General features: G+C 46.1%; 1 protein-coding gene across 1 annotated transcript in view; it reads left to right on the top strand.

The window, feature by feature from the left end:
• The window catches only part of Uvrag (UV radiation resistance associated), a 267,126-nt gene that overhangs the window by 234,923 nt on the left and 18,428 nt on the right, over positions 1-13,775 (top strand). Inside the window, exon 14 of the mRNA XM_021197047.1 lies at positions 11,138-11,229. Within this exon, the coding sequence (XP_021052706.1) occupies positions 11,138-11,229 (92 nt within the window). The remainder of the gene's footprint in view (positions 1-11,137; positions 11,230-13,775) is intronic.

The following is a 13,775-nucleotide window of genomic DNA, read 5'->3' as shown; positions in this document are numbered from 1 at the left end:
ACTCTGTTGAGGGAGGGGAAGAGGATTAACACTTGGGGGCATCTGCCACTCAGCATACTGTGCTATGTTTGCATACGGTACCCCAAGCCCACGGTGACGGTGGAGTAGGCCTTGCTGTGTGTGTTCTATAGGAGAGGAAGCAGAGGCTAAGGAAGGGAGCGGACCGTGCGCAGGGTCACACAGGAAGCAGGCTGCAAGGCCAAGCAAACTTAGGATAGAATTCCAACCTCAAGGCTCTCTGGCTTCTAAAGCCCACCCTCCTGTGTCAGTTCAGGAACAGGATTTTTTTTTTTTAAGAAAATGTCTGCCTCAGCCTGGCATTCCTGCCTCGGCCCCTCGAGTGCTGGGACTAGAGCCACATGCCACCCGCTGAATTGGCTTCTAATTATATTATTGTTGAGTTAGAAATTTGGGGAGTTAGCTAGCAAATTAATGTCAAAGTGGTAATTTGAATGTAGAAGATCACATTATTTAGTAACCTTGGCATGGCCCTCAGAACCACTAATAGATATAATTAGCAGCTTTGTATCATAGCTTTCCAAAAATTAATAGTACCAGAGAGTGATATTAAAAGAAAAATTAAGCTCTCACCTGCCAACCCATTTCGATGAAATTTTGACACATCCAAGGAAAATTTGTAATTTTTTTTCACACCCCCTAGGTCATATTATCTAGAATGCCTGCTTAGGTGATGTAAACCTTATTTATCAAGAGGAAAATGCATTCATGCTTTTTTATATGAAAATGAGCAAGAATAACTCCTTGCCCAGTCTCCTGCCTAGACACGCAGCTCACCCTCACCCTGGCTCGCCCGCCTCCTGGCTCCACTTCAGTCCATGTCCATAGACCTGTCTTCTTTCCTGTGGTTTGCTGCGCAGTTCAGCTCGACTTTCAGTCAGGCAATAGCGTAGTCTACGCCTCACCAAAAGTCTTCCTCCAGGGATCTCATCACAGCTGGGAGAGGGGAACCTGCATCTCACCCAGGCACTTCACAACTCAGGTTCTGTGCAGGCGTGTGTACAGGCGTGTGTGTATGTGTGTGTGTGTGTGTGTGTGTGTGTGTGTGTGTGTGTGTGTGTGTGTGTGTAGGCGTTTGTCAGTGGACAAGTTAAAGGGATTGGTTTTCTCCTTCCATCATGTGTTGATAGAATGGATTCATTTTATAAAATGCTTAAAGTGGGCCTAAAAATGCCATGGAAATGTTTATCTTCCTGTCTTCCTAGCCAAGAGCAGGGTATAAGTATCCACTTCCTGTGGTCCTTCAGTGAGACAGTAAAGTTCCCTTAATATACAGCCTGCCTTCTTGATTACTTATCTCTAGATATTTCATTTTCATTTAAAGTGATTTAAAATGATGCTGCACCATAGTCTACCTCGTGCTTGGTTTGTGTTGTTGTTGTTGTTGTTGTTTTTGTTGTTGTTGTTGTGTGTTGCTGTCTGTCTTACTGTTTCCAATGAGTTTTCACTTGATTCATTTAGATTTTTAGATTCATAGTCATGTATCTGTAAAAGAAAAAAAAAAGATTGCTTTGCCTGTCTTCTAGTTTTTATTTCTCTTAACTTTTGCCTCTTACCTAATAAATCAGTCCTACTTAGTATGAACTGATTATAGTGAGTATCTCTGGCTTACTTACATTGACTTCTTCCTTCCTTTCTTTCTTTCTTTTTTTAACAATTTGTGTAGTCCAGGCTGGCCTCACTATGTAGCTGAGGATGGCACTGAATTCTGATCCTCCTGTCTCTACATCCCAGTGTTGTCAGAGCTGAACTGTGTGACTTTTTTTTTTTTTTTTTGATTAATTTTTTATTGGTTACTTTATTTACATTTCAAATGTTATCCCCCTTCCCGGTTTCTCCTCTACAAACTCCCTATCCCGTCCTCCCTCTCCCCAAACTGTGACTCTTATGCTCAGAAATTTTAAGAGAGTACATGTTGCGCCCCTCCCCAACCCCCAGAACTGGAATCTGCCCTGTGCATGCGGTCACTGCCGCAGATCTGTCCTGCGCTGGGCCCATCGTGCATGTGTTTTCAGTTAGCCCATCCGCAGCCTCTAAACTTTTACACATCTGAAGTTAGTTCTCACCCTAACAAAAGATGGAGATTTTAGAGAACCACAATCAGTGAAGAACAACAACCCTGTCACCCCAAGTGAGGTGAAGCCAGGAGGCTGACTGTCCAGGGTTTCTAGCCGTTCCACCAGAGCGTGTGACCACAACCCAGTGGGCTTCCCAGGGGCCATCCTATGGCAGAGGCACAGGGAGAAGCATCTTGGACATGCTGGATAGACTGCTCACAGATGCTCTCACTGGTCCCCCAAATCAGGAGGCTATCTGTCAGCAACTGCTCAGGCCTGGCCTCGTGTGGTAAAGGACAGCTGTAATCGCAATGCCTGTGTCGCTTTTCTTTTGCTTCGTATAGAAGTTTCATAGGCTTAGCAGCCTAAGTAGCTCCTGTCTGTATCTCACGGACTGTGTCAGGAGTCTGCGTAGATGCCGCTAGCTTCATCTCATGGACGGTGTGAAGACTCTGCATAGATGCCACTGGCTCAGGGCCTTTCAGGGCCAAAATCAAGGTGGTGGGCTGGCCCGGTCTTACCAGAATGCTGCCGGGAATTATCCACTTGTAACTTGTTTAGGTTGTTGGCAGAGGTAAGCTCCTTTCCGCTGTAGGTCTAAGGGTCTCATTTTCTTGCTGACTGTCAGCCGGGGCCACCTTTTCTCCTACAGACCATCCATGATCCTGCTCATAGGACCCTTCCATCTTCTGGCCAGAAATGTCCCATCAGGCCCTTCTCTTGCTTCCTGCTTCTCTGACTTTCTCTTTTGCTGCCAACCAAGGGGACGGGTGTGGGGGTAGGGAGGATGCTTCCGAAAGTTTGTGGTTAGATTAGACCCAGTGGTATCTCCATCCGCTATAAACATAAAGTAACACTGGAGAGTAGAGGAGCCAGGGATGATTTGTAGATTTTGCAGGCTATTGCCCACTTCGTACTCAGATGAGGAAGGTGGGTCATCCTTCCCTTACAGATTTACTCAGTTGATGCTCCTTTAATAGGTAACCCTTTCCAGGGGGGATTTATGACTGCCATTTTGTGATCCCCTTAGAACCTTGTATGCAGTGTGCTCGGTACTGCTGCACTCTCCTGGGTATATCCCCCACTGGGCCATGAATTAAAGGCTCTCTGCTCTCTCCTGCTAGGGGAACCCTTAAGGAAAATGGGGCTTTGTGGGACATCACTGAGGGCGAGTCCTTGAAGGGGACTGTGGGACACTTATGTGTTCCTCTTGTGTCTTTGGGCTTCTTGACTGATGAGCCAGTTTGGGCCACCCTTCTGCAGTGATGTGCTACCTCGCCAGAGGCCCACAGGGGAGAGGGCGGGGTGGGGTGGAGCACACTTGATCACAGACCTGGACCTCCAAACCACGAGCCAAAACAGCTATTTGCTCAGCTTATGTTAATTGCCTCAGGAGTGCCATCATAGTGAGAGGACGCTGGCTACAGAAATAGTTGTCCAGTGAGCTGCTTTCTGCTGAATGAGTTGTCAGATCAAACAGTGACTCACATTATTCCACAACAATGCACAACAGTGACACTCTTTGTTGTTAGGAGTGGTTTTGAAACTCTGTTTATTTATGATCAACCAGAGACTAAACAGTAGGCACGTGTGAAGTCAGTGAGCTTCCTCAAAACAACTTAAAAGGCATAAAGTAGCTATATTATAATAAAATTAACATTTTTAGAGGAAAAAAATCCATTAATGACAAACAAGTGCATTCCAGAGAACTCTCACGTTTAAAACCCTTAATTGCCAGGTTCTCTAAAGAAACTAGAGGGACCTCAGAACTGCAGAGAAGAATAAAGAAACTATGGGAAAATCATTTCTACTGTGAAATGTTGGAAGACTGGATGTATATAGTATAACTTAACCACAGCTGCGTAGAGATATCAATGTTGAAAACAGAAGAGACGGAGTCTGTTTCTTTGATAGGAACTGGCAATCTCTTGTAAATGCTGCTGGTCAGCAAGCAGCTCGGCAGCCGATCCTCCCTCACCAGCACACGGCTGCTAGGCAGTGCTGTGGTCCTGCTCTCAGAGTGAATACACATGCCAGCTTCTCTTATTTGCTCCTAGGGAAATGTCAGTGTGCCTTTACCTTTTTAACCGTTCTTGTGCAGTTCACACTATCTGTCTTGTGTGACAGTTTTGAAGATTAGTGAAAATGTACAAGTTATTCCTCAAGCTGCATGGGTGAAAATGAACTGTCCAAGCGTCCTCATTCTGAAGGTTAAGGCTCAGAGTGGCAGGAGCTCACAAACCTGGTGCAAATTCCAACACTACAGGAGACTTTCTTGTTGTGGTTGGTGGTTGGTTGGTTGGTTATTTGTTTCAAGACAGGTTTTCTCTGTGTAGCCTTGGCAATACTGGAACTTGATTTGTACACAAGGCTGGCCTTGAACTCATAGACATCCACCTGCCTTTGCCTCCCAAGTACTGTGATTAAAGTTGTATGTTACCGTTGCCTACCTCAAATTCTGTGATTTAACTCTATCTCTAAATCTCAAATTATTTCCAAATTCCCCTGCTGTGTATACGGGTGCTCATATGCATATATGTATGCACATATTTCTGCCTTCGTGAACATCACCATAAACAGACTGTTAGATGATTATTGAATAAACTGCTATTAATGATCAGATATATTATTTGTGGAGAGTATATTTAGAAAATGTCCTCTGTCCCTTATGTACTCAAATTTGTAGCGACAGATTTTTTTTTCTTATTATTTGCCTGTGTGTGTGTGTGTGTGTGTGTGTGTGTGTGTGTGTGTGTATGCACATACAAGACTGAGATCAATGTTTGGGGTTGTAGTTGGGTGTGTAGCCATACAGTAGAATAGTAGCATAAACTACTCCCACGTACAACAATCTTTGTGGATCTCATGAATGAGTGGAGGCAGACACATTGATATTCCCTAGAACTGTTTCCACAACATTCTAGAAAATGGCCTTTGTTCTACTAGAATGCAGTTTCAGTCAGATGTACGATTCCAGTCAGATTATATCAGCAAGTGCCAGGGATGCAGGGCGTGGTCAGTTTAAGGACTGGGTTGAATCTGATTGGGTCAGAGATCAATGCAGAACAAGTCACATGTGAAAGTGGGGTGTACCCATCTGCCAGCAGTAAGGGTTGGGTCTGCTGGACAGCATGGCATCTACCCCAGTGGGTCCTGCACAGCCTTCTGCCCTTTAGCCTTCAGGGCACATGGTCTTCCTTTGAAGAAGATTAATTGAAACTACAGCTGCTTTCACAATTGTGTTTTGCTTGTCCACTTCACTGTTAATTACTGAACCTCATTAGCTAACTTACCAGAGATGCCAATGATGGAGACTCAGGCTGACTACAGAGTCATAGCAGGTAACAGTGCTGTGTTCTGGAACTCCATCCTCTGAGCATGACATGACCGTCGCCATCTTAAGATCAGAGCATCTCTGATTACCAGAATACAAGATAGGGTCCACTAACACTCCCTCGGAAAGGGGAAGAAGACCTGTGAGGTTGCACAGGTCTAGGTCACTAGTGGTATTCACTTCCCTGAGGACAAATAAGCTATTCTTGGTCACTAGAGATGGTGTGTGCTTCTGTAGGTCACCCCTCACCCATGTTCCTGTTCATAACCCCAGTGAAACTCACTGCTTTACCAAAAATGATGGGCAGAGTAGCTTCAGTATCAGATTCTGATGCAAAGGATGTTTGTAGTATGAGGGCCTTTGTAAGAATGAGCTAGCCTCAGATACAATCTGTGCTTCATAAATACAGTGAAACAACACAGCACAAAGGAAAGAGCCTGTGGTTAGAACCCGGAAACTTGGACTCTCCTGCTCTGAGACCTGCTGTGGGACAGCTCCCTCCCTCGTGTGAGAAACAGGTGGGAAGGTGTTTTCAGTGCCTTAGCTTAACCGCTTTCCGAGGGCAGTTGATGTATGCCTTGGAGAGTGTCTGAAGCCCTGTAGTGCTCTTAGACTGGATGCTAGGCTTCAGAACTCCAGGCGGCAGGCCTAGCTATGTAAAGTGTTTACATTACAGCCCATCTATCGTGGAAGAGACTGGCATGTGTTTATAGATGGGCTTGGGAAAGTATTTAGGTCATTCTTGCAACCAGGAGGCCCATAATCAAGTTTTTATGCTTTTCCCTGGAGATGTATGTTGCCAAGACTCACTCTGAGAAGCAGCGTGCCTGCCCATGCTAGACTCTCAAAGCAACCCATCCACATCTTTGAATGAGTTGTAGTTTCTTCTAGAAAGGCAGGTTTGGGCGTGGCAGGGCCCTTTTCAAAGCTCATGATCTAGCTCTTTTCAAGTTAGTGGGACTCCAGTATTTGGTCCTGAGTTGAAATATTAGGAACCAATCCTACAGAGATTTTTAACTACACAAGCCTTCTGAAGTCATGTCTTTGATGCATATGTACATTTTTAATTTCTTGCTTTCAGTTCCTGCAGACCAGTTCTCTTTGTAGTCAGCTTCACTGTAATCCCATCTCGAAGTGTTGATCTCTTAGTAACCTTTATTGAAGCCACATATTAATCCACATTCCCTCACGGTAACAGACGGTTTGTATCAGCCATCTCATGCAGCTCCGCTCAGGCTCCATGTGGAGCTAATAAACCATGTAATAACTGGCCGTGTGTGTGTGTGTGTGTGTGTGTGTGTGCGCACGCGCGTGTGCACGCGTGCATGTGTGCATGTATGTGAGTATGTGCGTGTGTGTGTGTGTGAGAGAGTATGTGCGTGTGTGTGTGTGCGCATGCCTTCATGTGTGTGCATGAGTGTGTGTATATGTGTGTGTGTGTGTGTATGTGTGTGTGTGTGTTGTCTAAAGTGAATTTCTCCTCTGTCAAAACCTAAACGTCAAAATGATTCCTAAACCCGAGTCTTTCTTGACCTAGAAAAATTGTGTTTAAAAATTAGAACTCAGATTGAGTGCTTGGATATGAAAACTGAATTCTCTGCTTAGTAGGGGGACACTCACTGTGCAGAGCTCTCAGAAGTACACTCGTACTTATTTTCAAATTCCATCTCTGGAGTTGCAGAGGGCGGTACCTGATGATGTAGCTGCACTCACTCCCCACGCTGTGTAAACTGGTTCATTCCAAGCCCGTAGGAGCTCCAACATCGAGGTCAACCTGTCTTACTTGGTAAATCTCACAGCAACTGGAGAGGCCTCGGGATGCGACGGCATACTGTAATTTTATACAAAAAGGGAGGGTGGGGAAGGAACTAGGCCCTGGGATTTGGCAGAGCTGTAGATGGTGCTGCGGTCTGCATGTGCTAGGCTTTAGCTGTCGTTCGGTCTGTTCCATGATTGTACAGCCAGCTCCCTCCTCCAGGCTGTTCCTTTGCGCCCAGACAATGCTGTTTCTTAGTTCATCCAGGGAAACCACACCTCACTTGTCCGTTCCCATCTCGCTTATGATCTGCATGCTCTTTTCCTCCCAGTCACCTACCACCACTAACGTGCAGAAAGACTTAATTGCTTCCATGACATCCTAGGCCAATCAGAGGAAGCTGAACTTCAGGCTAATTGAAACCAAAATTCTACTCACTGCCCTGCCTCTGGGTGGTGGCCCAGGAAGACTTGTTACAAAAGGTGTTTATTTCAGAGCCTAATTTGAGGCAGTTAGACCCAAAGTGACATTCTATTCACTGGTTCCTTGTCCTTCCCTCCCCAGTAGGGAGAGGCAGAAGTAGCTGGATATAGGGAAGTGGTCCTGCTTGTAGTCAGTGACGCGGGCTTTGATGGAGCTGAGGCAAGATCCCATAGAGAAAACAGCTACTGGCTCAAACTTGTCTTCCTGGCTTTAACTGCTGATCCCCCTGCCCGGACCTCCCTGGTGCTCTAAAAGCAGACCTCAGAAGCCCTGTTCTCTGGAAGTAAGATGCATCATACTGGTCAAGATTCTCTAGAGAAACAGAACTAACCCTGTGTGTGTGTGTGTCTGTATTCCATACATATTATATATAATATTATATATTATATAATATGGAATTTATTAGAATGGCCTACAGGCTGTGGTTCAGCTAGTTCAGCAATGGCTCCCTCCCAACAGAAGTCTAAGAATCAAATAGTTGTTTGGTCCATGAGGCTGGGTGTCTCAGCTGGTCTTCAGTATCTGTCAGAATCCAGGAGAAATAGGCTGTGATGCCACGGAATGAACGAGGACAAGCAGACAAAAAGCAAGAGTTCCTTCTTCCATGTCCTCTATGTTGGCTGCCACCAGAAGGTGTGACCCAGATTTAAGGTGAAAAAACATGGGGTGCTGAAATTGGGTGTGATAGCACATGCCTATAATCAAACACATGGAGGCAGAAGCAGGAAATTGAGGATTTAAGGCCAGCCTGGGCTACATAGCAAGTTTCAGGGCAACCTGGGCTACATGAGACTTTGTTTCAAAAAAAAATAGTATTAATGTATTGAAGACAATGAGAGGAAAGTATGTATGGGCAAACTCTCGAATTTAATGAAAGCGGGTAAGATTGAGTGGAAGAAATGGCGAGCCAGGTGGCGCACTTCTTTAACCCCAGCACTCGGGAAGCAGAGGCAGGGGAGCTCTGTGAATTTGAGCCAGCCTGGTCTACAGAATGATTAGCCAGGGCTACACAGAGAAACTCTGTCTTGGAAACCAAAAAAGGGGGGGGCGTGCAAGACAGTTGGATTCTCCTGTCCCAGGACCAAGAATGCTGCCAAAGGGGGTGGGGGTGGGTGGCAGTGGGAAATGTTAGCAGCAACATTTAGGAAGATGGCAGTGGGGGAAGCAGTTGCTCTGGAGACCAGGCATTGGGGTTCTTTCATTAGCAACCAATGGCACTTTAAACTACTTCTTTGGTAGTGCTTAGTAATAAGCAGAGTTTATATAGAAACATATATGATAGGAGCTCAGGCCTCATGTATCCCAGGCTGACCTTAAACTCTGTACATAGCCTAAGATGGCCCGCAACTTCTGGTCCTCATGTATCAACCTCCTAAGTGCCAGGATTACAGGGCTCTGCCTCCATGCCCAGTTCCTGTGGTGCTGGGGACCAAACCTTAAGGCTGTGTGTGTGCAAAGTGATCAGTCAGCCAGCCCCACAATACAGACATCTCTCCTGTATTCTCTGCTGAAAACTGAAGACCCATGTGGTGGGCGAACTCGGAGCTATAATCAAGAGGCTCGGGTCTGAGCAAAGGCAATGCCGTGTTCCTTTGTGAGCCTTTGCTTCTTCCTTTACAGAGGCTGGAAAGGCATCGGGCCATGGCCTCCCTGCCCTGTCGAATCCTGAAGTGCTAGCTCAGCACAGTAGTGAACTGCAACAAACACTTAAGGCCTCGGGGGAGGCTTGGCGTTCCCACATTTTCATTTCTTTGCCTAAAATCAGACTTAAGAGAATTTTTCACTGTGGTCTCTGAAAACAACTCAACACCCACCGTCCATTGTGAAGCCCAAAAGGCAGTTGACTGTGTGTTGGCCCAGAGACACACAGTTTCATGCTGTTCTGCATAGGTCTTTTTTTAATATTTAATATTTTTCAGTATGAATCACAGGTGAAATTTTCATGCCATGTGTAAACAATTTCACTTCTTATTGAAACAATGAATCCAGGAATGTCATTTTGGGATATCAGCCATTTTGCTTTTATCGATGTATGGACAAAAATGCTTTTATATTAATACAAAGAATGATGTCATTTAATATGGAGTAGATCTTATAATTCAAGGCTAGCAAATCTCAGGAGGTGATTTAGGTCACCAAGCTAGATTTGAAGGGAAGAGAATATTTTCCCCTGACCTCCCGAGTGCTGTTACCAATTTTCTCCTCAGTCAGTGGAGTGGATACAATAGACGAAACAGCTTGTGAAAAGCTGGCCCTCACTGGTTCCGTGTGTACCGATGAAGCCTGGGGAATTTACCGCTGGCTACAGTCCTAGCCAGGGCACCTTCTAGTTCTAACAACATGTTTCTGCCTTCTTACTTGATGGATGTATTCACTCAGAACATCCTAGATGCTCACTTGTGTTACAGTGTCTCCTTTAGAGTCTCAGATCTAGAGAGTAAACTGTTTTAAGTATTACTCAGAAAAACAACTGAGTGCTGGATGATCATGGATTAATCTTTTGAAAAAGTTTTACTTAACTCTTAAATTCGCTTTTTCTTTCTTTTATTTTTGTGCTGCTAGCGATAAAACCTCAAGAGAACCCCTTCATACTCACACAAACCACAGTGAGCACTACACAGAGTGCAGCTCCCGTCAACAGTGACACTAACACATGTCATTTGATTTTCTGTGAGGGGCTGGAGAGAAAATGGTTCAGGAGTAGCACTCTTGCAGAGACCAGGGCGTGAGTCCCAGCACCCATGTCGGGTGGCTCCGGGGGACCCAGATCCTCTCCCAACTACACTTACGCAGACATGCACAGGATTACCACTTTACACAACATTAAAAGTAAGAGGGGTGGGAAGGTGGTTCTGTGGTTAAGAGTACTTACTGCTCTTGCTGAGGACCCAGGTTCAGTTTCTAGCACCCATGTGGTAGCTCACAACCTCCTGTAACTGCAGTTCAAAAAGCTCCTATACCCTTCTTCTGGCCTCTGTGGGCCCAGGCCACATGTGGCACACCTATATATGTGCAGGCAATATAGTCATACACATACAATAAGAATAAATTAATCTAGCCGGGCGTGGTGGCACACTGCACGCCTTTAATCCCAGCACTCGGGAGGCAGAGGCAGGCAGATTTCTGAGTTGGAGGACAGCCAAGGCTATACAGAGAAACCCTGTCTCGGGGAAAAAAAAAAAAAGAATAAATTAATCTTTTTCTTGATTTAAATAAAAGATTTCCTATGAGTTATGTCTGTGGTATTAGAAACACTTACCAAAAGATCTGGGAGTGGGAAAGAGTGGATGAAGGCCTGAGTTTGGCCATATTGTCTTCAAGTTCAAGGTGTAAAGTGATGGTAAAGAAGAGCCATTAAATGCCATGCCTCGGCTGTGGTTGGTGCGGCCTTTGTACACTTAAATGTCTGCTCGTTCAGGAGTTCATCTTCCTGAGCATTGCCTAACATCTGCCAAAACATCTTTCAATTTCGATCTCCTTCCGTTGCAGCTGAGATACCAGCATGGCCTGGGGACTCCAGACTTGAGGCAAACTCTTCCGAACCTGAAAAACTTCATGGAGCACGGACTGATGGTCAGGTGGTGAGTATCTGCTTGCCAGACTCCCACGGCAGGGGTGTGGGTGACACACCTTCCAAGCTTGCCGGACCCCCACATTGCTCTGTGCCTGCCTGCTGGGCTTTCTGCTGCCATGAGATAGCCAACGAGATAAATAGGCAGCCATCTCAACATGTAACGTAAGCTCTGCTCTGGCTAAGGCAGCAGAGCACCCTCTGGGCGAGAGGCAAATACTAACGGGGTCCTTGAGTGTGATGCTGAGCAGGTGAGGCCAGTCTGACTCCTGGAAGAACAAGCAAAGAACAGGGGCCCCAGGACCAGCAGCCAGAGTTAGAGTCTGAGCCCCAGGATTGCTACTAAAATGTACCTCATGTTTGGTCACCACCCTTGCAGGCCGGCTGCTGATTACAGCCTCAGCATTAAGTGAGTCTTGAGGAAGTGGAAACAATGTGCTTATGCCATCAGGGGTCCCAAGGCTTGTGTCCTGGAGCAGTGGGTGGTGATTTAGCAAATAAGTGCGAATCAGGTCCTGAGAAGGTAGTGGCTGGGAGTGGCCAGTCTCTGAGAAGTCGCTCTGGCTTCGGAGCCCAGATGTTCTTGTATAATGTGTGGACTTGAAGTCCAGTCTCTCTGAAACTTGCTTTCCTCATGTTGACCTCTGCCTCTGCCGTTAACCTCAGCAGTTCACTGTGAGGTTGAGGTGCGAGGTGGAAAGTCTAGGATCAGCTTCATTCTCTCTTGTGCCGTGAAGATGGGCCCTGAGGATAATGAGAAAATGACATCTCTGGCTGCTCTCTAGCATTTCTGTCCTGCGACCCTCAGAATGACAGGTTTTAGATACCTTCCTTTACAGAGATCCCCTCTTAACCCAGCCTTAGCTCAGAACGTCAAATCTTGATATTGACTTCAGTGCCCAAATGCGATCAAAGAATCGAAGTTTAATGCAAAATAATAACAGTACCTGTGTTGACAAAAGTGACTGCAGACGTGTGTCCCCTTCCCCGTAACCCTGAGCCAGACTCTCTGGAGGTTGGTGTAGGCTCCAGCCCGGCCTCCAGGCATGGAATTCAGGAAGTAGCCTAACATAAGCCACTAAGGACAGCAGGAAAGAGGCAGCTGCAGCCTTACCTGCCGCATCTCCAAGAGTCAACCCCATCCCAAGCACCAAGTGACCCTGTATCACTGCGGGAGCTCTTCTCCCTCTGGTAGACGCACCACCTCTCCAGAGTACCCATGGTCTGTTTCTACACTTCCTGTTCTGTCTCAGAGTTTAACTTCTCTCCAGAGGCTCATGCCTCCTTCCTAATTATTCTAAGATGTAATTGCTGTATGTCTGGACATGTCTTGAGGATGTGCAATAAACAGCATCCCTCTTCTCCCTTGACATTTGAAACCATTTGAGAGCGAGGATGTAAGAGACAGACTAGCGTAATCAAAATGTCAGGTTTATTACTGATAAAGCCTCTTGGAAAAGTGGCTTTAGATCTGTAATAAAAAGGGTTTGCAAAGACATCACTCAAAATTAAACTTACTCAGAACATTAGCCCAGCTCTCCTACAGAGGAGGCCCTCGGCACACTGCAGAGGACTGACAGCTGACTCCCTGGCAGGGCCCACGGAATGCTGAGCCAAGATGTCAGATTCTGCCCCTAAATCACCCACAGAAAAGTTCTCTAGTGAGAGAGTGCAAGTGGGGGGACAGAGCCCCATGCAGCTCCTGAGGCTGATGTGCTCAGCCGTCCCAACCCGTATGCAGCTGCTGCTCGCAGGGCTCTGTAAAACACCAAGCTTAACTTAGAATCTTGATTTGGAATTTTGTTTGAGTCATTTGGCTGCTTGATGATACTGAGTCTTATCAATTATAAAGATGACATCTCATGCTGGGCGTGATGGCACAAGCCCGTGACCCCAGATCTTGAGATATGAGATGGAGGCAGGTCAGAATTCCACGGTCACCCACAACGAGAGTAAAGTGAAGCAGTCCTTCTGCGAGTTTTATATATCCCAGGTGGCTCTCTCAAATGTGTGATTACCAAATGTCACGGCGTATGCCTGTAACCTCAGCACTGAGGACTGAAGGCAGAGAGAGAAGCAGAAGCCAAAGGCCTTCCTCAGCCACACAGTGAGGCCAGTTCATCTACATGAAACCTTGTCTCAAAAAAAGAAAAAGAATCTCACGTGTCTGATTTTGGTTGTGACGTGAGCAGACACAATGAAGTTGTAAGAGCCTCACACTAGAATGAGGACCTATGAGGACCTTTCTTCCTCCTGCTCTTTGGAGCGGTTCTTATGGGGTAGGGCTCAGGAATGTCTTAACAATAACAGTCTGATAGAAATAAGCAAACTCCGTGGAGTTTGTTCGTCGAGGGAGCGCTGGTCTGATGCCTCTAATGATTACAGGGCTGTTTGTGTTCTGTAGTGTTTATGCTCGGCCCTTGCTAAACTCACTCTGATCTGATTCTGTGTTCTATCAATGTGCCTGCTAAGCTCTGCCACCCTCAAAGGTCAATGTCCTGAATTATCCTGGTCCAACTTCACTGGCAACTCCTGCCTTCCTCTACCCCCCCCCCC

This window comes from Mus pahari, chromosome 1 (genome assembly GCF_900095145.1).
Source record: "Mus pahari chromosome 1, PAHARI_EIJ_v1.1, whole genome shotgun sequence".
In the NCBI taxonomy this organism is placed as follows: Eukaryota; Metazoa; Chordata; class Mammalia; order Rodentia; family Muridae; genus Mus; species Mus pahari.
This window is presented reverse-complemented; position numbering and strand designations above follow the sequence as displayed.